Source organism: Halichoerus grypus, chromosome 10, assembly GCF_964656455.1.
Source record: "Halichoerus grypus chromosome 10, mHalGry1.hap1.1, whole genome shotgun sequence".
NCBI lineage: Eukaryota > Metazoa > Chordata > Mammalia > Carnivora > Phocidae > Halichoerus > Halichoerus grypus.
The window spans coordinates 55986501-56009349 of record NC_135721.1 but is presented as its reverse complement, the minus strand read 5'-3'; the positions used below and the strand labels follow the sequence as shown (position 1 = coordinate 56009349).

Here is a 22849-nt window from a genome sequence, read left to right as displayed (position 1 = left end):
TTTAACTGTTTCATTATATGCCGTAGCATTCTCTAAATATGTGTTCTTTTTCTCTAACACATGTGTGTAGCTCTTCACGGGTAATAAGAAGCAGCCTGTTATAGTGCCCATGTATGCAGCAGGATTGGTAAGTGCAAAAATGTCTCTGTGCAAATTTATCATTGCTGCATTCTGTTAAATTATCTTACATGGCATGACATGGAAAGTATATTTTAAGGGGCACTTAGTGTGGGAACATTAAATGAATAACTATTAATTTCCTTTTTGATGTCATAAATCCCTTCAAGTCTTGATTTAAAGACATTTTTCTATGGGCGCCTGGGTGGCTCAGTCGTTAAGCGTCTGCCTTCGGCTCAGGTCATGATCCCAGGGTCCTGGGATCGAGTCCCACATCGGGCTCCCTGCTCGGCAAGAAGCCTGCTTCTCCCTCTCCCATTCCCCCTGCTTGTGTTCCTGCTCTCGCTGTCTCTCTGTCAAATAAATAAATAAAATCTTTATAAAAAAAAAAAAATAATAAATAAAGACATTTTTCTATATTCTATTAATTAAAAACACTTTTGTTTTACATTGAAGATTATTTTTATCCTAGTAACATTAGTGCTCTTAACTCCGTAATATGTACCTTTGGAGGTCTTGCTCTTCTTTTTTTTTTTTTTCCTTTCTAAATTTGCTTTTAAAAAGTGGAAGCAGAAGTATCTGAAGGCTTAGATATCATATGTTTTAATCCAGTTGTGATAAATTTTAAATGTTGCATTAGTGAAGCTATGGATGTGTATAAAAGCTTGGGAATACCGTATGATAGTAATTGAAAATGAGCCAGGACCCATAATTCGTCCTCAGTTTTTCCATTAATTTTTTAAATGTGTTGAATTTTGTTTTTTCAGATATGCCAGGTAGTCCAGGATAACTGAGGAATTTTCTTTCTGTACCTTATCAAGACTCAGTCACACTTTAAAGTTTGATGTATTTGTGTTTTTGGTATGTCTTTGAGTTATTGGTGAACAAAAATGTTCTGTCTATTAAACTAAAAATATTTTTAAATTTTTTCACCAATAACTTGAAAATAAGGTAAAAATACAATGATTAAGAAAAAAAATAACTAACTTGGTATGGAATTTAAATCATACAACCCTTTATGTGCATGTGAAAATGAATTTGCTGTGGAACTTGACCTTCTTTAATTTACAAACTTTTTCCCTGAATAAGCTCTAATTATTGATACTGAATTGGAATGTTTTACTTTGTTTCATTCTTGTAGTTTTGTTTGTTTTATGGAATTAGACAAAAACTTTTCTGTGCTTCAGCCTTTTATTCAGTTTCTGCTCCTTTATAAATGTAACTTATCTGGTATTTTCAAAACACCTTGATTATCCTTATACTTTTTTCTGTTGTGGTAAATATAATGAAGAACATTCTTTAACTTTTTGGTTATTTGTATTTCTTTTTTCCTCAAGGAGTAGCATTCTAGAGATTGTTGGTGTTACTGTCACATTCTGAGTAGGAAGTATGAATTTGTAGGGGTTTTCATTCAGCACATTGGGAGCAATAACTACTTAATCCTTATGTGTAGGCTTAGCACATTAGCCAGTTCTTTAAATTTAGTGAGGAGGGCGCCTGGGTGGCTCAGTTGGTTAAGCGACTGCCTTCGGCTCAGGTCATGATCCCAGGGTCCTGGGATCGAGTCCCACATCGGGCTCCCGGCTCAGCGGGGAGCCTGCTTCTCCCTCTGACCCTCTCCTCTCTCATGCTGTTTCTCTCTCGCTCACTCTCTAATAAATAAATAAATAAAATCTTTTTAAAAAATAAATAAATAAATAAATAAATTTAGTGAGGAGTTAGAGACTAATATTTTTGCTTTATTTTCCTATCTTAATTATAATCTATTAGTAATAATTTCACCATTTTTATAAGCTTTTAATACCAAAGTTGATTTAGTAACTATACCTCTCCTACTCCATCTTTATGATGCCTTACATTTAGAAACTTATTCTTTTTCATATCTGGTTTCAAAATTTAATTATACCTGAATTTTTCCCATGGTGCTTCACACAGATGAGGTATTCAGTATCCTTTGGTCTCGTCTGGAGGAGTAAGACCTGAAATGATCACTTAAGTCACTGGTCTCAGACCTTAATATGCATCAGAATTGCTTGGAAGACATGTTAAAACAGAATGTTGGGCACCACCCCCAGAGTTTCTTATTCAGTAGGGGTGAGGCTGTTCATCTGACAAGTTCCCAGGTGATGCAAAAGCTGCTGACTGGGAACCCCTTTGAGAACCACTGATTTAAGGGATAGTTCACATTAGAGAAGTTGGCTAAGGCTGGGAATTGTTTGCTGAATGCTTTGTCTCTTTATATAAGGGTGCACTAGATAGAAAGCCTGTCTAATATATAAGCTACTGAGTTAGACCATGAATTTATTTTCATACAAGCTGCTAGAGTAAAGCCTTTCACAAATACCATTGTTAAGAATTCAGTCTGTAAACTGCTTTAGTTAGCATTTGCCCTATTTTATGAGAAGAGGGAGGATTGTCCTGAAAACTTGTTTTTGGGAATATACAGATTCTGACCTTACTGTCTTAGCCACTTTAATATTTTTCCCCCAGTAAAGGGAGACTTTTGTGTGGTCTGGTTGATAAATATTCAAGAGTTTATTGAGTATTATTTTAAAATGTATTAAAGCTTAGCTTTTTTTCAGACCATTAATTGATGATTACCCATTATTATTAGTGTTTGGTAAAGTATTGATACAAAATGCTGGGTTGTTGTTTTTTTTTTCCTTCTTTCCCTGAACGCCTTCCTTTCTTACTCAGAAAGTGCATTAGATTTGTAACACACCTAGAGGAACATGTAAGATGTTCTCCCCCCTCTGAAATGGCTGTGTCTCTGCTTTGCTAGTCCCAGGAACTAAGTGTTAAGGCTCCCATCCTTTAGTGGAGATAGGATCAAATACTAAATTTACGTTGGAGCATGTAGACAGCATCACATTAGATGCCATGTTTTAGAATTCTCACTTCTCCAAGCACCACCATGGTGTAAAGGGTACAAAGGATGTCCTTTTCTGCAGTTTCCATGTCTGGACTATCATAAAATTGTTGGAGTCTTAGGGCCTGGATATAATCTGTGGTGCTTGCCTCTTCCCCACCCCTGCCATCCCAAATTCTTATGTTTTTGTGTAACAGTGATAACTAGGTACTTTAAAACCAATCAGATTTAAAATACAAGGTCTTCAAAAAGTTTGGATTCCAAAGGTACTATTGTAAAACATTTTCCATTATAGTGCTAGAAGATTGTCTCTTTAAATATTTTCCATTATAGTGCTAGATCGTCTCTTAACAAAATTTAAGAATAGTTCCTTTTTGTCTTTAGTACTTTCCAAATGACTTGGTTTTTACCTTTCTGCTAGATTGACTTTCTCATAAAGTTTGAGTTGGTTTCTCACCCCCTTCCACTAATGGCTAATATGCCTTTTTCAGGGTATGTTAGAGCCCACCAAGGAACCATTGAAACCACTATCTGCTGCAGAAAAAATCGCTTCCATTGGTCAGACAAACACCATGTCACCAGAAATGAACACATGTACATCTGACCAATTCCAGGTAAAAATATCTGTACATGTATTGATATATTTATGCATGTATACACACATGTGTCCAGACACAGTGTTTCCCGTAATATGTAACTTTTAGTTTAAAATATTTTAAAAATTGATTTAATGATGGACATTATTTTGATTACTTATTAACATCCCTTGGAATACAATAAATAAGCCATCTTTAATTTTCAAAAACGGCACAATATGAGAACTGGCTGGTTACCGGTAAGTCCTTAAAACCTTTCTAGGCCCTAGTTTCTTTACCTATAAAATGAAGACTTTGCAGCAGGCATCTCTAAAAGTCCCTTACAGCTTGAACATTGTATAATCATAATTACTGACACACCAATCTGGTAAGTACTGATTTTCAAAATAATTGGGAAACACTGCATTTACACCAGCTCTTCAAATCTGCTAATATGTGTTTTTCCTGAAGCCTTCAGATTTTATAAAGTAATAAAATTAGGTGTGTTTATTACATCAAAACTCTTGTTTTGAGAGTTTGAATAGAAGTGTTACTTAAGTTGAAAATGATGTGGCCTTTTACAAAACATTATTTGGATTAAGAAAAAAAGAAAGCTGTCTTACCTTTCTTATTCTTCACCACCTTGGCACCATTAAGCACAAATTTTTTTTTCAGTCTAGTATGTTTATTATCAAAGCTAACCCCTCACTTTTTTATCTGGGAAAAAATTTGCTTACTCTTCCCACATCACATTAGAAACTGACTCAGTGCTAGTTAAGCATTCTTTTTAGAAGATTAATATTTTTAAGTGAACATTACCATTTGTAAAACATTTTCTGTGTTTGTCACTTCTTACCTTCAATATCATCTTCAGTTTTATCTAACACAAAAATGTATATTTGGACAGCTGTTCCCAAAATGTGTGTTCCATTGAACGCTAATCCCCAGAGATACTCCACTAAAGAAGGGTTCCAGGGGGAAGTAAGTTTGGAAAATTTGTCACATCATACCCTGTAACCACCCTTGGAGATTCTCAGCACACATTAAGGACTCTGGAGAATCCAGCAGTGAATAACCCTATTTAATTTTAATTATTTCTTAAATTTACTTGGCCACAGGACCCTTCTCTACAGGGACCAGGGGAAAAGAGTCATAACACCCATAGAACTAGTATTTTAAAGAATATACTTTAGAAAATGATATAAAGCAAAGTCCTACCCTTTCACGTGTGTTTCAAGCAACATCTAATATTACTGCTGTGTACCAATGTGGTTTATACTTGAGCATAGCTTAAACATCCCTTTGAAGCCAATTTATTACTAGCACTGAAATAGTGGGCAGGGAGGCCTGAAGCATAAGATGCCTGGCCTTGTTGATAGTTGGGCAGCAGGCAAGGAGGTTTGGGCGAATTGGTCTCCATAGGTAGGCTGTCCTTAGTTATCTTCCTTTAATTGCCCTTATATGTTCTCCAGCTATCAGCTTCCCTCCCAAGCCTGCCCTACATAAGCAGATTCCAAAATTACTTCTCCCATAGCACATTCCTACTTCAGCCTTAAGCAACATTTTTCTTGCAGCAATACTGGATGTTAGGAAAGTAATTTGAACTACCTGGTTCAAACTACCCGGTATGTTTACTGAAAATGAAGCCGCTCTTTATTTGAGGCCACTTGTTGCTAGTTTTGCTTGCCGATGCCGACGCCTCCTCTTCTCCCCCATCCAAGCACTTCTCTGTGCTACAGCCCCATGAGCTATTGCTTATTTTATCATGGTTAGCTCTCACCTGTCATTTTTGCCCCAGCTGATTTAATCAATCTCATATATTTTATTCTAGTCACATCTCATGTTTATATCACCTTTCTTACAGAACTTAATTATAAATGACTAAAAGTCTAGATGATCTAATAAAAAAATGTTAATTTAGTGGAACTTTTAATGGAAATTAATGTGTATTAATTTAATGGAGGTTAGTCATAGCTCCATAATACGTGTTTAGCTGCTGCTATCTCTTTACATGTACACACAGGCCTCTAGATTTATAATCAAAGGACTACTGTCCCCCTATTCATAGGCAAGCATATCTGACTTTTGCTGGAAGATGAAACTTTGGTCTCTTGCTAATAATTATATAAAAAAAACTTTTTAATCACATCCTTTTATTCTGTTTAGTGCACACATCTCTCTTGTTAATCCAATACTTATGTGTAATTTTAAAAGTTTATTCTGTACTTTTTTGTGGTAGTTTGTGATCCTCATTAGCTTTCACTTTTAGGCTTTTTTGGGAACCAATGAAAATAGTATTTCCCAGTGGAAGTTGTTGTTCAAACTGATTCTGAATCAACTTGAGCCTCTCTAGGACTTCATTGTAACATACACACAATTAAACTGAACATTTCAGTATCCATATCAGAATTTTGTGCTGAGATGCCTGACCTTCTTCACTAAATTATATGATCTTTGCTTGGCCCCGTACCCCTGAATCAGGTTAAAATATTTTTAAAACCTCTAAAATGCATTGTAAGATTCTCTTAAAGCAATATTTCTTACCACTATTCTTTGGCAGTCAGTGTGTATATTATTTTTACTTTACATTTTGGCCATGCAGTAATACTATTACATCTTCCCCCTAGTCATAATATCCAGAGGAAATAGCCATAACCTTACTTTTATGTTTTTATATTGGCACCACTGTGACTTTCAAACTTAGCATCATTGTTTAATTCTCATTATGACTAACTGCTTTCTGATCTGTCTGTTCTGTCTGTTTTGGTACCCATTGGATTTTTATTATTTCTTCCAAATTTGTTTGTACTCATTACTCTTGTAACCATTGCATCTCTTGTTTAGGAGCTGGATGACTTACTAACAACTGTTCTGGTGTTTTTTCCAGGATACTCTTACTTGGAAAGACAGCTTATGGGCAAAAAGCAGTAGTGATACTTTTGTTGTTTTGTTCTTTAAAAAATCTTTATTCACTGAATTTCAAGGTCACATCATTCATGGTGCCATTACTGATTCCCCTCTTGGTAAGATCAGTATGTTAACCATACTTTATCCACGGCTGAGTAGAGTCAGCTCTCTGGCTAGCAGTTATCTGGCTAGTCACTACTTATCCAATTTCCTGCTACTTGATGTGGCTCTTTCATTTGTGAATCAGAATTTTAAAGTTAGAAGAAAGAAAAAAATGATGATGTAGCATTGTGCTCTCTTTTTACATTAAGACAACATATTTGGAAAGGCTAAATGATGTACCCAAAATCATTAATCAGTGGTACATCTAAGACTAGAACCCAAGTCTGTGATCTCTAGTCCCCATTGGTTTGGGGGGCAGGGGCGGGGCAGCTCTTTTTTCTTTTTTTTTTAATAGGCATTCTTTGTCTTTATTCATAAATGACATGATCATCTACATAGAAAATCCCAATGAATTTACCAAAAAAAAAGATGGTAATGCCAATAAGTGAATTTAGCAAAATTTCAGGCTATCAGATCAATATATAAAAATGAACCTATATTTCTATATATACTAAAAACAAGTGATTAAAAGCATGTTATTTTCTAAAGCGACAAAACCGTGAAATACTTAGGGATAAATCTAAATGTACTTAATGTTTCTCCTTCCATTTTTTTTATTTCAAGTTTTAATTTAAATTCCAGTTAGTTAACATATAGCGTTTTTGCTCTTTTTTATTATGACCTTATCTTCCTTAGTGCTTTTAGTCGCTGTAGTAATCATTCATACCACATTGCTTGAGGTTGTTCTAAAATGCTTCATTTAGTGCTTTCTCTTTAAGTAGCCTTCCTCACCAGTGCCGTTTGTTAGCTTATAATTGCTATGGTCTTCTGTTTTACTTCTGTCTTATTTCCATTAAATGTTGATTCGTGTTTTAGCACCTCATTATTATAATATTGGCTATGTCTTCAAAATGCCGTACACCTGTATAAGAATCTCAAATTCCAGCAAATCAGTGAAATATTTCTAAGCAACCAGCTACTTGACATCATTTAGATAAAACATGTTAATGAAAGAGCTTTGCTCCATTTAACCAGAAATTTTGTTATTGCATAAACCTGGGTGTTGTCCATCCTGTCAGTATTCAGTAGGACTAAAGGTTTCACTGATCTCTAAGGAGAATAATAGGAGTTGAATCTGTGGGAATGCTTAGAGGTTTTTGTTTGTTTGTTTTTGAGATCAGCTAAGGAAGATATTTCCCAAATGCTTATTAGTCTTGCAGGTAAGTTATAAACTAGATTTTCACCAGCATTATTTTTAATTTTATTTGAAATAATTATAGATTCACAGGAAGTTGCAAAGATCGTACAGAGGAGATGCTTTGTACCCTTCAGCAGTTTCTCCCCCTAATTACATCTTAATTATAGCATAATATTAAAACAAGGGATATGACTTGATTATTACAATATGTGTGTATAGCTCTATGTCATTTTATCATATGGGTAGATTTGTGTAACCACCATCACAATCTAGATACATGACTCTTCCATCACCATAAAGAACTATCTTAATGGCCGTCCCCACCCCCACTATCCTATAACGCCCTGGCAACCACTAATGTGAGGATTTTGCTTTGTTTATACCTCCCTCCTCAACCTCCAGGCCTGACCTGATTTAGGAAAGACTAAATCCATAATAGTAACATGCCTGTCATTGATACCCAGTTATCAAGACAATTGTATTATAACGGAATTAAACTTTCAAAAATAATCAGTTCATGCTCCTTTCCTACAGGGAACAAGTCTTTATCTACACACCAAAAAACGAATGTAAAGTTTTAATAGTACCTACCTTACAATAAAGCATAGTGGTAAGCAATACCAGAAAAAAAAAAAAGGACAGCAAACATGTTGGTATTAAGAGTCTGTCAGAACACAGGCTATTTCAGTAAGTGTTGTCAACACCACCCCAAAATAAAAGAAGAAAATCAGGAATCCCAATTTTTTCTTACAAAATTTGTTCTTAAAGCAATGATCATTTTTTAAATGTTTTGTATTATTTTACGTCTTACATGTATCATTTACTCAATTTATCTTTATGTGTTTGGCAGTCAACAAAATTTAAAACCTTGAATATTCAGATGAGCTCTGAGTATACTTTTAAGTACATTATTTTAAAAATTAAATTCTGATACTGATTATAAGTAATTTCTAAACTAGAGAAGTTGATTTAAATTTTTTTTTTTTAATTTTAAATTTAGTTCCTATTTACTGGCCCATACTTTTACTTTGGGAAATTGTAAAGAACCAGAGACTTTGGACTTTAAACCTTCTCATTTTATATACAAAGAGACCAACTAAATTAAGCTACACCTGGTCATACAACTAGTTATTTAGTAGTTATTTGGTCTTGAATAACTCAAATCTCATTTTCAATATGGTACCTTCTCTATTGCATTAGACCGTCCACTGAGAAATTTTAAGTGGCTAGTCATTTAATATAAAGTAGATCACTCTTTAGTGATTAAAGTCAGTGATTTTTTTAATATTTGAATTATAATCTAGCCAATAGTTTAAGTCATAACTTGAGACTAGATTGAAATCTTGACATAGAATCAGTCCATAAAAATCTGTTTGAAAATGTAAAGTGAATTCCATTTCTCAGACAGTTTTTTAATATCAATAAACTGTATTGTTTGTCAATTTTTCAGTTTTGGTTTGTGTTCATATTTTTAGGTAACCTTCTGAAATTGTAAATTATCCCAATTTTGTCTTTTAGGTACTTTATTGCCTAATGATCTTGCTATAATAGTTTTTGGTTTTGTTTTTTTTAAGGATTCTTTATGTTGCTACAGCCTGTACTGATTAATTTTGATTTTTTGGTTTTCAACTCTAGGAGTCTCTACCACCCGTCCAGTTTGACTGGAGTAGCAGTGGCCTTACTAACCCTTTAGATGGTACGTCTCTCCGTAGAGCCTCTAGCACCAGAGCTAGAGTTAAGAAAGCTACAAAGTTCAGACAAACTTCTCTCTGCTGATTTCCTTTTTTGTTTGAACATAACTTCTTATTCTTATCTTTGGAAATTCAGGCTTTCTTTCTGAACAGTAATTGCTCAAAAACAACAGCTGTTACTATTATTAACAGTATTAATGTCCATAAGTAGGTAGCAGTAGCTAGGTGAAATTTTAATTTCTTTATCTTAAGTCAAAAACAAGCTTCTTTATGTTTTACAAGTATCTAAGTAGTTGAAATGATATTTTAGGTAGGACCAGTTTACTTGAAATTTGTTTCTGTAGATTTAATTTATGGAATTTTCTTGGATGCAAAGTCTTGTGGCTAGAGGCTGCTTAAAAAAAGCACAAAGCACAATTATATAACCAAAAACAGTGTGCAAATAGATCCGTATTTATTGACTTAAAGTAGTTTTCAGATTTAATAATATTTTATAGAGCACTTATTATGCAAATGGAAAATGAATGATTTTCATGATCCTTTTCTAAAACTTATCTCAAAATACTAGTAGGTAGTTCCAGAAATAATTGGTTTCTCTCAAGGCTTTAAGAGAAAATCCTGAAAAGGAATAACTTATCCTAGTAATGTGGGTCTTTAAAATAAATGACACAAAATGCTAGTTTTCCCATGTGTTGACACCACAAATTTTAATTGGACCCTAAGATAGAATTATTCTTATTCTTTATACTTCATAAGTTATTTGAGCCATTGTCTAAAACACCTGTCATTCTATCAGCTTTGCCTTAGACTGGGGGTCCTAGGACATCTGGAAAGCATCCAATTGAATAGCAGTGCTGAAGGAAAGCCTGGATGCACCTTTTGCTGTTGTCTGGTGTCTCGAATATTCAGTCAAATCATCATGCTTTTTATTAACAAACAACTTCTTTAAAACTGTATGCTATTTCTGATTACTGTTTCAGAGTTAAAGGGGAACAGTACAGCTTGAGGTTGCACATCAGGGTAGGGCAGTTATGACAGTCCTTATTAATGTTATTTTAATTTAAACCAAGTTAATGTATTGGTGTGTGTCCTGAAACTGACAACTTTGTCACTTTTTAAAAATCATTAATTCGAAACCAACATTACTAACACAGAAGATTGATTTGGGCATGTACAGTGATTTACTGTTGGGTTGAGATTAAAGTATTGTTTCCCTTTAACGGGTACACTTTCCCCTTGGTCTCTCTGGTATGGCTTTGAGTTTTGATTGAAAGAACTGAACTCTTAACTAAAACCTTACTAAGTGTTAAATTATTTACTTTGTACATGAGAAAATGTACATTGAATTATTAAATTGTTACTTTAGAAATGTCCTTAGTAATGAAAAACTAATACTGTACACATTGTTTTAATGTTGATTTTAAAATATGTAATGACTACTAATTATAACCTGCATGTTCAAGTGTGTGTCTTACCCCTTTTTACACATAACCCCTCCTCCCTTGGCTTACCTTCTGTGTGGCTGCCTACCAACACGGTCACTGAATTTCAAGCTAGTGGAGGTTCCACTCTTCTGAACCTTGATTTCTTTGGGCCCGTGGATGACAGTAGCTCTAGCAGCAGCACCACAATCCCAGGTCAGCAGAGTGTTAAAACCACAATTCTAGTTTAATACTAAAAGCATGACCACATCACTTGACTTTCCTATAAACAAGGAAACAAGTAGTTGTATTCTCTATAATATCTTTCTGATACTTTTCTTTTATCTATCTATTGTTATTTTCTAGTATCTGACTATAACAAATGACTTCTGTGAAATGTGTTTTAAGGAAAGCTTTCTCAGTGTACCAGTCAGAGCTGAAAGTAGTTTCTAGGAATAAAGTAGCCCTAATGTCCTTAGACAATTAAAGGCAAGGTTTTGGGGGGGGGGGGCTCCTGTAAATGCAAAATGTGATCTTTTATATGCTTATTTTTGAAAGCATATCCTATAAAGCCATTTGAAAAAATACAGGTTTAGAGATATAAGAATATTTTAGTATACAAAGATGACTTTACATTGTAGTGCCTGTGGTAATAGAACCTCTACAAATTCTAGCATTCAGTTAGTTGTTTATTAATGCCAAGTGTATAATTGGGTTCCAAAATGTTAGAGTCTAGCACTAAGTTCTATATAGATCCCACATAGAACTTACTATGTAGTTTTTATGTAGCTCTCAAATAGAAAGTATTCTGTTAGATTTCCATGGAGAAAAAAGAAATGTTACAGAATAGTAGAAAATAATTGCTATGAGATATTAAAAGCTAGAAATTAAAACTTACTGGAGTGCCTGTTAAATTAATGTTCAGCCCTGCGAAGTTCAGTTTATTGACCAAAGGACTAATGTACTTTGTCATTTTTTAACTGAATAAAAGATTAAAATATAATGGCATTTATATGTTTACATTTTATTTGATATGATTTTAATGAGTCCCTGTCATCCCTTGTGATCTGGTCATCATGCCCATTGATCACCGGACAGCTGTCGGGGTACTATATAGATGCCGATGCCCAGAATGCATAGCGAGGATCCCTGTCTATCCCCACTAGCAGCCAGTTAACAGCCAGCCTGGTTCCTGAGAATTTGCTGGTTTTATTCTATTCCGCTTGATACCCTGCCACCCACTTCCAGCAGTTCAGGAGCCATGGTGGGAAATGGGGGAGACCATAAGAGTCAGATAAGGGTGAGCCTGGAACCCAGAACATCCTTCTCCAAAATCTGGTTATGGAAATCTGATCCTGCTGTAAGGAAGTTCCAAGGCCATTTGGTAGAATGACTGGATTTCTCAAATCTAAGCCCCTGGTTATCATTTTCATTATTTCCAAGGTTTTGCAAGCATATGAAAAACCAATCTGTGTCTGGTTTTGACTTCAAAATGATATTTTACTATTTACCCAAATTACTTCTAAATATGTTTGAGCTATGGAATGACCGGGGTAAGCCTAATTAGCTGTTTTTAAATACTTAATTGGGGGAAAAAAAGACAACAAAAACTTGTGTATCAGTTTCCTTATTACTATACTCCCAAGAATGAATTACCAAACTCCCATTTTAAATTTGCTCTCAGATTTGTTTTGTCATGAACTGTACTATAATTTACATGAGGTCACTATTTTTAGACACCTAAAACCTGGTTTAAGTTTAATTTTTGGTTACATCTCAAACTCAGTTAAGAACACAAATGAAGTACAGAAATTACGTGATAACCAGGCTCAGTATACACAGCTTCAAGCAGAGCAAGTGGTTTCAGAAGCTTAGAGCTGTAATGGAAGTGAAATTAGCATGCTCAAATGCAGCCCTCCTTACTTTGGAACCTTTTAAATATTTTTGTTCCGTATTTTCATTAATATGCTCTAGCTGCTCTATAAACTTGATTACTATAAATTTGCTGTGGCTTCTTTTTATTGCTATTGGGTTTTGTTAAAACTTACCATCAACCTACAGGTATCAACACCTTTCTCAGTGTTCCATTTCACCACTTGCTTGCACTTTTTCTGACTTGTTTCTGGGAAAGTCATTTTGTCTTAGCTTGCGGTTATTTAATTATTTGTGTGTGAGACTTAGGAGGTTGGCATAGAACTTGGTTGGCTAGCTTTAGTTATGTAACTAAACTGTGCCTCATTAAGGTTCTGTAAAAAACAAACAAAAAACCAAAAAAAACACAAGCAGACTCTTCCATTAAAAAAGAATTACTCTCCAATTATTAGTGTAGAGTAAGTAGTTACCTTGTTTTTGAAAAATGTAAAATATAGTCATGGTACTTTCCTGGGGTTCTTTGTTTTCTTTTGTTTTGGTTTGGTTTTTTTGTGATGGTGGTGGTTTTGTTTTGGGCAAGGGGGGTTGGGTTTTTTGTTGTCTTTTTTTTTTTTTTTGATCTCCCACTTTATTCTTTGACAGCCAAGTGGCCAGTATTTTACAAACCTGACCAAATTTTTACTACCACTTTTTGTTGCCAGTCAGAATGCAGTTGTTTATTCTGTGCTGTATGTTAGACATCAGCTTAAATTTTGTGGTTACTTGGAATCTAACCTTTCACAGTGGAGGAAGGAGGTACTTTGGGTTCATTTGGTCCCCTACAGGTATCTACAATTTTTTAGATTTTAATTGAAACGTATATCCTTACAGAGATACAAAGAAAGGGTCTCATTAAGTATTTTTTTGAAACTGTACCTTAATGAAATATTAAGAACTTGGGAGAGTCAACGAACATTTTCTATAGCCTTCCTTCCTTGTTGGACATGATAACTGTGGAAGCTGCTTTTGCTTGTTTGATTTCTGTAAACATCTGAGTCTGTATTTACATCTGCCAGTCATCTGCAAAGTTGGTTAATAGAAGGCAGTTCCTGATTTTTTTCTTAACCTTAAAATATCTTAAAAGGAGGAAACTTGTTAATAACATTAGTATTTACATTTATGTATAATTTTCTCTGCTGATCTTCAGAGCTTTTTTAGAAACAATAAATAAAAATTGATGAAACTATAAGACATTCTTCCTTACAGTCTGCTTTTCTGCTATACTCTGAAACTACTAAACTTTTTACCTCAAGTAATTTGCTGGTACCATAGAGAGCAGAGGATTAATTTTTTTTTTTTTTATCTGAGTCTCTATTACCCAAAATTGAGCCTGAGTCAAAAATATTTAATTGTTCTTTTAAGTGTTTTTATAGTCATTGTTATTTAATACAAATCTATATTCAAGGGAAATATAAAAATATATATGTATGTTTTAGTGAAGTCAAATAAATCTAACTCAGCTTCATTTTGAATTCCTTAAAACCAGCTCGGATATGAGACCATAGAAATATAATTAACCCCTGAGACAATTTTCATTTTGTCTAAAAGTAGTGCTTTTATTAGTTTTTCTGGGAATATTTTACCCTCCCTACTTCGAAGAAAGAACAATGTGGTATATAATTTATCTTTAGTAATAATGTGATGCTTTGAGGAATATTTCATGTCCTCACGTGGTCAGAATATATTTAACCAAGTCATTTACCATATTTGAGACTTTAGCTTCTAAATCTTTGGGTGTGGAAGAGAGTGTAATGGAGATAGAACAGTTAGAGAGGTGTAGAGGGAGAGAAAATATCAAAAATGAGGTTAATCAGTCCATTTAAACATTGAGGTATCATATAACAAATCATGTGTGCTCTCTATAAAACACTGATAACTTTCATGTCACTAATCCAAAATTGAGAGAATTTTCTACAGCAGATAGAAATTTTAGAAATATTTGCATGATACCTACTACATAAATGTTAGATGAATTAAGGCTGTATTTATACCAAAGTGAGATTTTAAAAGTATTTTCCTTCTTTATAAAAATTCTGAAAGGTGGAATCTGTAATTTAAAAAATAAATGCAATATTACAGTAGTCTAAAGATGTGTTGTGCTCGTAAAAGACTCAGATGTTTACAGAACGAGTGCCTTTTGCATTTTGGATCGTGGCTGACTGAGTAACGCACTGCAGCTTGCCCTCACTGACTGTCATTTTATACTATAAGGTGTGGATCCAGAGTTGTATGAGTTAACAACTTCTAAGCTGGAAATCTCCACCTCAAACCTCAAAGTGACTGATGCATTTGCAAGACTCATGTCCACAGTAGAGAAGACAAGCACATCTACCAGGTAAGCAGATAGTGTTCATTACACCCTGTTTTGAATTCTGTGTTAAAGAAAACAGTCCAAATGGGAAAGCAAATAAGTTGACAGTATTTCAATAAATTGTATTAAAATTCACTTTGTATTTATAAAAATCAATATATGATGCCTAATTCCAGAAAACAGTTATCAAATTATGTTTAATTATGAACTTTATTAGAGCGGAGCTATTTCATAAGAGGCTGGAAAGGGCTGACAGATGTGGTTTTCTCTTCTTACCCCCTCTTCCCCCCGGCCCCGCCAAACTTTGTGGAGAAGAATTCTGATCAAGTATTGAGATCATAAGCCACTGTAGAAACAATCCCTTCTTCCCTTCATAACCACTGAGATGATCATCTGTGGGAACCCACTTTCATGCTCCCAGAGTCACTTAGGTTAATCTTTCTACTCCTGACCTAAGCTGGAATAGGCGATGGCTACTATTTTATTTTCTGCATTTTTGCTGATGTACAACATCTCTGAGTTGGGATGTGAAGCCTTGCTTTGCCAAGCTTTCTGGGAGGCCCTTCAGGGACGTGGCCTTTAGAAAAGCAGTGTTGGAGCCAGACAGAAGGAATGTCACTTGGGCCCTGTGCTCAGGATTCGATAAACCTTTAGTTTTACATAACTAGGCACCAGAACAGTAAGCCATTGCTTTGACATGTTAGCCGTAAGAATAGGCCAGTTCCTAATAAGAGGTAGTCATTGTGAACCAAGAAATCACTGCCGCGGGAGTAAATACTGGTTGATAGGAGCGCCAGCTTCACTGTTGCAAACCCATTGTCATCAGCATTTTCAAGTGGAAATACTTACCTGCTAGTGGCCCACTTTGGCAGAAGTATTATAGCCCTTACTCCTAAATAAATACCTTCTGTTTCCATGTCAGATTCAGGTTTATCTTTTGAATCAATTCTTCTGTAGAAAAAAAGCCATTTATAAAAAGTCTTTTTTTCTTATGAATAATAAATGCTTACCAGTCTTAAAACTTTGATTTGAATTATCCCATTGCCTTTCAAACTGTATTGTGTACTTAAATATCCATTCATTCAACAGATATGTATTATTATTAATATTTATAATTATGAAAAGGCATTATTATCTTATAATTGTGGATATCCTTAGCTTTTCCTTAGAATAATTTACAACATGCACGCACCACAGATTCTCCTGTTCTCACCGTTCCCGTGTCTTTGTGGTAACACCTGCTGGCACTGGTAAAGCATCCTCTTTAGTGAACCTATTTGTAAATGAATCCTCTGTGGATTCTTTTTGCTCACTTTCTAATTTTTCCTCTCCCCAAATCATATTTTCAAATTGAAATTCTTCTCATACAAGTTTCTCGTCCATTTTTTCTATATATGTTAGCCAAAAGCTGCTGCACATTTGACTTTTAAAAAAAAAAATACTGATGCTTTTATTGTTTGGGCTTTCCCCTGCCATTTTTAGGGCAACCTTTTCTAAGGACAGTCCTACCATTTCGTTACTTTTTTACTTCTGCAGTCGCACTGAAGGAACTGTGGTAGAACTTTGAAAGTCCCATGATGAGAATTCAGTCTTTGTGCCATTAGGAGGAGCTCTACACCACATTGTTAGCTTGCTTGCTCTCCTAACTTTGTAACTCATCCTTGAAACATCCCGTGTACACCAGGGAACTTGAACAACTCCTGTCACTTTAAGAAATTATTTTCATTGTTTCCCTTACTCTGTACTATTACGGAATGAACTAGAACCATTGTGTGTATCCTAAGGTGAGTGTTGTAACTGCATTGAATTGCTCTCTCGTATCTGTCCAGCTTCGTGTTTAAAACACAACAAATCGGGGCGGGGCGGGGGGGGGCGGAATAAAACCACCAAGTTGCCAACTCTGTCTTTTGTTTTGAGGAATTATTTGAAAATGGTAAGAAATGCAAATATTCACGTCTTACAATTAGAAGGTAATACCATAAGGTGTCCCCATGAATGATTCTCGGTTGTACAGGGTGGATGAAAGGTGGATGGCATGCATCATTTCAGAAAATTTCAGAGTCTTTGTTGTTTTTACATTTTGTTCTATTTTTCTTTTTGTTTTTGAATTAAAAAAACTACAGAAAGTAAAGCTCAACAAAATCTTCTTGACTGTTGACAACTGTACACAAAAGGTAGAGTGACTGTAGGGTACCACAAGGTTAAGAAAGGAGGAGTAGGTAGAGGAAATTGACGTGTAACAAACACATACTCTTTTCTGAATGCCTTTGCTGCATATGTAGGAAGAAATGCATGTGCTCATCTCTTTCCGTACCCAGTTTGTTAAAGTAACTTCTCACTTTTTAAAGAAATGCAAGATCTTAGTTTTAAAATAGTTCCTTCTTGCTTTACCTTTTCTAATCCAAAGAAAAATTACTTCCTTACCTTAATCAGTGGGTGACCACCTTGTTAGTAGCGGCAGACCTCTGACTCAAGTTTATACAAGCCAAACAACTATTTGCCAAAAGGGATACATACGTCTTTTTTTTTTCTTTTAGTTGGGATATAATCCACATACCATAAAATCCACCCTTCTCAAGTATACAATTGAGTGGTTTTTAGTATGTTCACAGCATTGTACAACCATTACCACTATCTAATTCCAGAACATTTTTATCACCCCAGAGAGAAACTCCATACTTATTAGCAGTTACTCCCTATCTGCCACTTTTCCCAGCCCCTGACATACACTAATCTGCTTTCTGTCTCTAGGAATTTGCCTGTTCTGGTTATTTCATATAAATGGAATCATACAGTATGTGACCTTTTGTTCCTGGCTTCTTTCTCTTAGCGTGTTTTCAAGTTCGGCCATGATACTGTGTGTATCAGTATTTTTAATTCCTTTTTATGGCTGCATAATATAATATTCCTTTGTGTAATTATACCACATTTTACTTATCCATTAATCAGTTGATGGATACTTGGGTTGTTTTCGCTTTTTGACTATTCTGACTAATGCTGCTATGAACATTCATGTACAGGTTCTTGTGTGGACAGATGTTTTCCATACTCAGAGTGAAACTACCAGGTCATATGGTAACAGTATGTTTAACTTTTTGAGCAACTGCTGAACTGTTTTTCAAAGTAATGCCACCATTTTACATTCTTCCAATAATATGTTAAGGATTCTAGTTTCTCCACATTCTCACTGAGGCTTGTTTTTGTCTGACTTTTTGGTTATAGCCATCCCAGAAACCATTGCCTACTTCAAGGTCAGGAAGATTTACACCTATGTTTTTTTCTGAGAGTTTTACAGCTTCAACTCTTACATCTAGGTCTTTGATCCATTTTGATTTAATATTTGAATGTGTTGTGAGGGGTCCAGCTTCATTCTTTTACATGCAGATATCCCACACTGTTTGATGAAAAGACTCTTTTTCCTCATCGGTGGTCTTGGCACCCTTATTGAAAATCAGTTTTCCATTAATATATGGGTTTGTTTCTGGACTCTCAGTTGTATTGCACTGACAAAAAGGATACATCGTAGCTAACGAGAATGTAAATCAAAATTAGGTCCCTGCTTTTGTATTTGAGAAAAGTTCATGATACAACTTTTTATTTTCAGGTTCTCCTCAAGCATTTTCTTCTTATATTCCAAGAAACTAGATCACATCAATGCACAGTGACTACAGATAAATACACAAACTGTCAACTCTGTAAACTTTTTCAATTTCCTGTTGCCTCTGAGTAGTGCCTCTGAAGTAAGGGCATTAGTAGAAAGTCTATAGAGTAATCTTTACCAACCATTTCTTGGGTAAAAGCTTCTACCTTGCTCTACTTTCCCACACCCCAACTGCGTTTCACAAATGAGGAAGTTCATTAAGGTGCAATTTTGTTATTGTGTTTTGTTTTGTTTTAAGATTTTATTTATTTGAGAGAGCACGAGTCGGCAGGGAGGGACAAGGAGACTCCCTGCTGAGCAGGGAGCCCGACACAGGGCTCAATCCCAGGACCCCGGAATCATGACCTGAGCCAAAGGCAGACACTTAACCGACTGAGCCACCCAGGCGCCCCTATTTGTTAGGTTTTTTTTTCTTTAATTCAGTTAGCCAACATATAGTACATCATTAGTTTTTGATATAATGTTCAGTGATTCAATAGTTGTGTATAACACCCAGTGCTCATCACATCATGTGCCCTCCTTAATGCCCATCACCCAGTTATCCCATCCCCCCACCCACCTCCCCATCCACAACCTTTTGTTTCCTGGAGTCCAGAGTCTCTCTGTTACTGTTTTTAATAACCTTCTATCATTACAGAAGCAGTAAGATATAGAAAGTTAGAAAATACAAAAAATTAAAACTTAGTTTCACATCCTTACCACTCAGATCAGTATAACTCCTTTCAGATCATTTTCTATGTAAATAATATATGTATGTGTGTTGTTTTAACCAAAAATGAGATTTTATGGTCCATGCCAAATTGAACTTACCTCTGCAGTTTGTGATCTCCATCTGTCAACTTAAGTGCATTTTTATTCCATCTGATACCGAAGCTATGTTCAGATGTCCCCTCAACTCAGTATTGGTTTCAGCAAAGCAGAGAACTGTTGTACCTGGCTGTTACGGCTCCTCAGCTTCCTTTAATCCAGCTTATCTACCCCCAACCTTTTTGTTTGTTTTCAGTTTTAACAGTAGCTTATTAAAAAGATCAGTCCAGATGTCCTGCAGAACATCCCAACCTCGGGATTTATATGTTGGCTTCCTTCAAGTAGTAGTTAATATATTTCTCTTTTCCCCTTATTTCCTGTAAGCTAGGAATTATATCCACAAGTTTAATGAATTCGGGTGAAACGTTCTGGCTGGATTCCAGCACAGGTGTTGTACTGCATCAGAAGTTGCATAATAATCTGGTTGACTCCATCATTAGTGATGCTAAAATGGACCACTGGTGAGAGGCTGGCCTTTTCCATCATACAGACACTTACAGTGTTTCACTTTACTCTCTGGTTTTTCTTTTTTTTTTTTTTTTAATATTTTTATTTATTCATTCGAGACACAGAGATCGAGAGAGAGAGCATGAGCAGGGAGAGAGGCAGAGGGAGAGGGAGAAGCAGACACCACGCTGAGCCAGGAGCCCAATGCGGGACTTGATCCCAGGACCCTGGGATCATGACCTGAGATGAAGGCAGACGCTTAACCATCTGAGCCACCCAGGTGCCCTCATTGTCTGGTTTTTCTTCATCAAACACCCACCTAATAATTTTGCCACCATTTAAATGTAATTAAAATTGTAGATTTTAAGCAGAAAATACTGGATTGCTATTCCATTCTTCTGAGAACCCCTAGAACTGAGTACTGGTTGATCTGATGGCTTCGGTGTGCCTAAAGCCCATCCCTTGTGGAAGAACTTCGGTCCTACAATTCTGATGTTTGATTTTTCCGTCATTCTATTAAATCTTTTCATTTCAGCCTGAATTCAAAAGTGATAACAGAAAATCTAGGTATGAAATAAAGGCCCATATTTGTCTTTCCCCTCTCGCTTCTTCTCCTGACGTCCCGTGCCCCATCACAACGACAAAGAGAATAATTAGATGGAAGAAATAACTGGTGTCACACCTAATATACTACCAACTATTTTACCATGAAAGAGAATTGGGCTTTTTAGAATCTATCAGCAATTTTAAATGAACTTTGGTCTAAAATTAGTATCTGTATGACCGCAACTATTCTTTCAATATATTTAACATCTTGGGAAAAATCAGGGTTGGGTTACAGTCATGTGCTCAATTTGAGCCACATTTGAGGCTCACTTGGCATTTCTGCAGCTCACCTCCTGGGAAGCCCTGGATGAAAAGGAGTTCTTCCTGTCTGTGTTAGGCGCTAACCTGCTCACCTCTGATACCGGGGCAGTGAGTAAAATGGACTTCGTCTGCAGAACCCCTAGGATTTTGAGATTTCCCCTCTCCCCGAGCATGTCCAGCCTGTGTCCATTCTCAGCATCCAGAACCAGCTCCCGTGCTGCCCCTCTTGGACCTGCCGCCTGTGTCCCAGCGGGGCCGAGACTGGGGGTTTTTGAGCCGAGGGCTTTCTCTCCTGGAATTCCCCATGGGGAATGAAGAAAGCCCAGGTTAAAATGACTTACAAGATCTTGTGCCAGACATAAACTTTGTTTTATGTTGAAGTAATTTTGGTAGTTTCACGGGGGTCAGGGAGAAATCTGGTTGGGTGAACTTTTATTAGGGCTCCAGCATTCTATTTCTGCTTAGTAACATTTTAAAAGTGTGCCCAGGTAGATGCTGCGAGCCTTCGGCAGGTCTGTGAGCCGTACATGGGAACATGGGAATGTCTGTAGTCCGAGCCTGGCCGTAATGAGCACACACGACTCGGGCATGCATCTCTGCGAGAGATTCGGCATCTGGCACGGAAGCACACACACAGGGATTATGAGGTTCAGGACCTGGCAGAGAAGTCCCCACAGATCTCTAACTCTCTACCTTGAGAGTGGATTTTCTCCCATTTGACCTACAACAAAGTCACATTAACACGGTTCTCGTTTTTCATTTGTCAATAGGAAACCGAAAAGAGAAGAGCACCTGAGTGAAGAAGCCATCAAGGTGATCGCTAGCCTTCCGGACTTAACGTTCATGCATGCCAAGGTGTTGATGTTCCCCGCCACGTTAACACCTTCCACAAGGTCCCAAGAGAAAGCAGACTGATAACTGATGTGAATTGGACAATTTCAATTGCTTTCCCTTACCTCCAGCCCTTCCCTCCCTTCCATCAAAAGCATACCTGCTCTAATTAAAAAAAAAAAAAAAGTTCAGCTGATTTGTTGGTAAGCCGCACTAGAAAGGTATACATAGTAATGTATATTTATTTACATACTGAAGTCCTAAATTTATATTAGAAAAAAATGTAAATAATCGGGGATGAACATTTTTGAAGATTTATTCTTTTTGTGTTGCTGGGGTGTATACATTTATGTCTTTGTGAAATACACTGGTGGTGTCCTTCTTACAAAACTTTTGAAATAAAAAAAAGAAAATTAAAAACTCAAATCTCCACTGTCTGTGAAATCCCCTTCAGTCTTTTTCAGATTGCATTGAATGTCCTATTAATTTTTCATATCATATGTTGAATTAATTTTTGCTATCATAAATAAGCTCCAAAGTCCCCATTTAATTTTTTTTTTTTCAATTTTATGTGTAGTGGGTTTAAGATCTGGCTTTTAACATTTTTGCGCTCTTTTTTAATCTTTTCAATCTGGCATATTGCTGTTTGACCTTTTGCAAGGTACTTTATCGATTGCTCTTTTGTTACAGGGTGTGGATCATTGTCAGAACTTGATTGGAGGGGTTTAAAGAGATTGTGTCTGTTTTAAATCAGTTTGGTTTGGAGAAGGACCAAATTACATGAATGTCTTACAATGAGATTTACTTGTTAATGATTTTTTGTTTTATCGTACCACTATTTTTTGAGGATTTTGCACAGTGTAAAATGACATAATCATAGATTGCTATGGTTTAGGCTGTATATACAGTAAAAACTATGGGTTTTAAATGTTCGGGGAAATTCCTATGGAAAAAAGAAAGACACGTAGAAGAACCTCTGACAAGGTTAATGTGCATGCCCAAGGTCTTTTGAGATTTCAGTGTGTAAATTTCCTTTTAGCTTACACAAAAATAAAATAATTTAAAAGAAATTTAGCCTGGTGTTTTTGTACTTTGGTATCTGAGGGAAAAATGATGAGTTTGGATGGGAAGGTT

General features: G+C 35.8%; 1 protein-coding gene across 7 annotated transcripts in view; it reads left to right on the top strand.

Annotated features, from left to right (window-relative positions):
• Positions 1 to 22785, top strand: part of AFTPH (aftiphilin) — a 67410-nt gene extending 44625 nt beyond the window's left edge. For 5 of the 7 annotated variants that reach the window (XM_078056474.1, XM_036108641.2, XM_036108643.2 and 2 more), the window contains 6 exons: positions 71 to 127; positions 3478 to 3600; positions 9404 to 9464; positions 11013 to 11096; positions 15003 to 15126; positions 21655 to 22785. In XM_078056474.1, coding sequence (XP_077912600.1) covers positions 71 to 127; positions 3478 to 3600; positions 9404 to 9464; positions 11013 to 11096; positions 15003 to 15126; positions 21655 to 21799 — 594 coding nt within the window. In that variant the 3' untranslated portion in view covers positions 21800 to 22785. The remainder of the gene's footprint in view (positions 1 to 70; positions 128 to 3477; positions 3601 to 9403; positions 9465 to 11012; positions 11097 to 15002; positions 15127 to 21654) is intronic. The other 2 variants (XM_036108646.2, XR_004922364.2) reach the window with 2 other exon arrangements.
• The last annotated feature ends 64 nt before the right edge of the window (positions 22786 to 22849 follow it).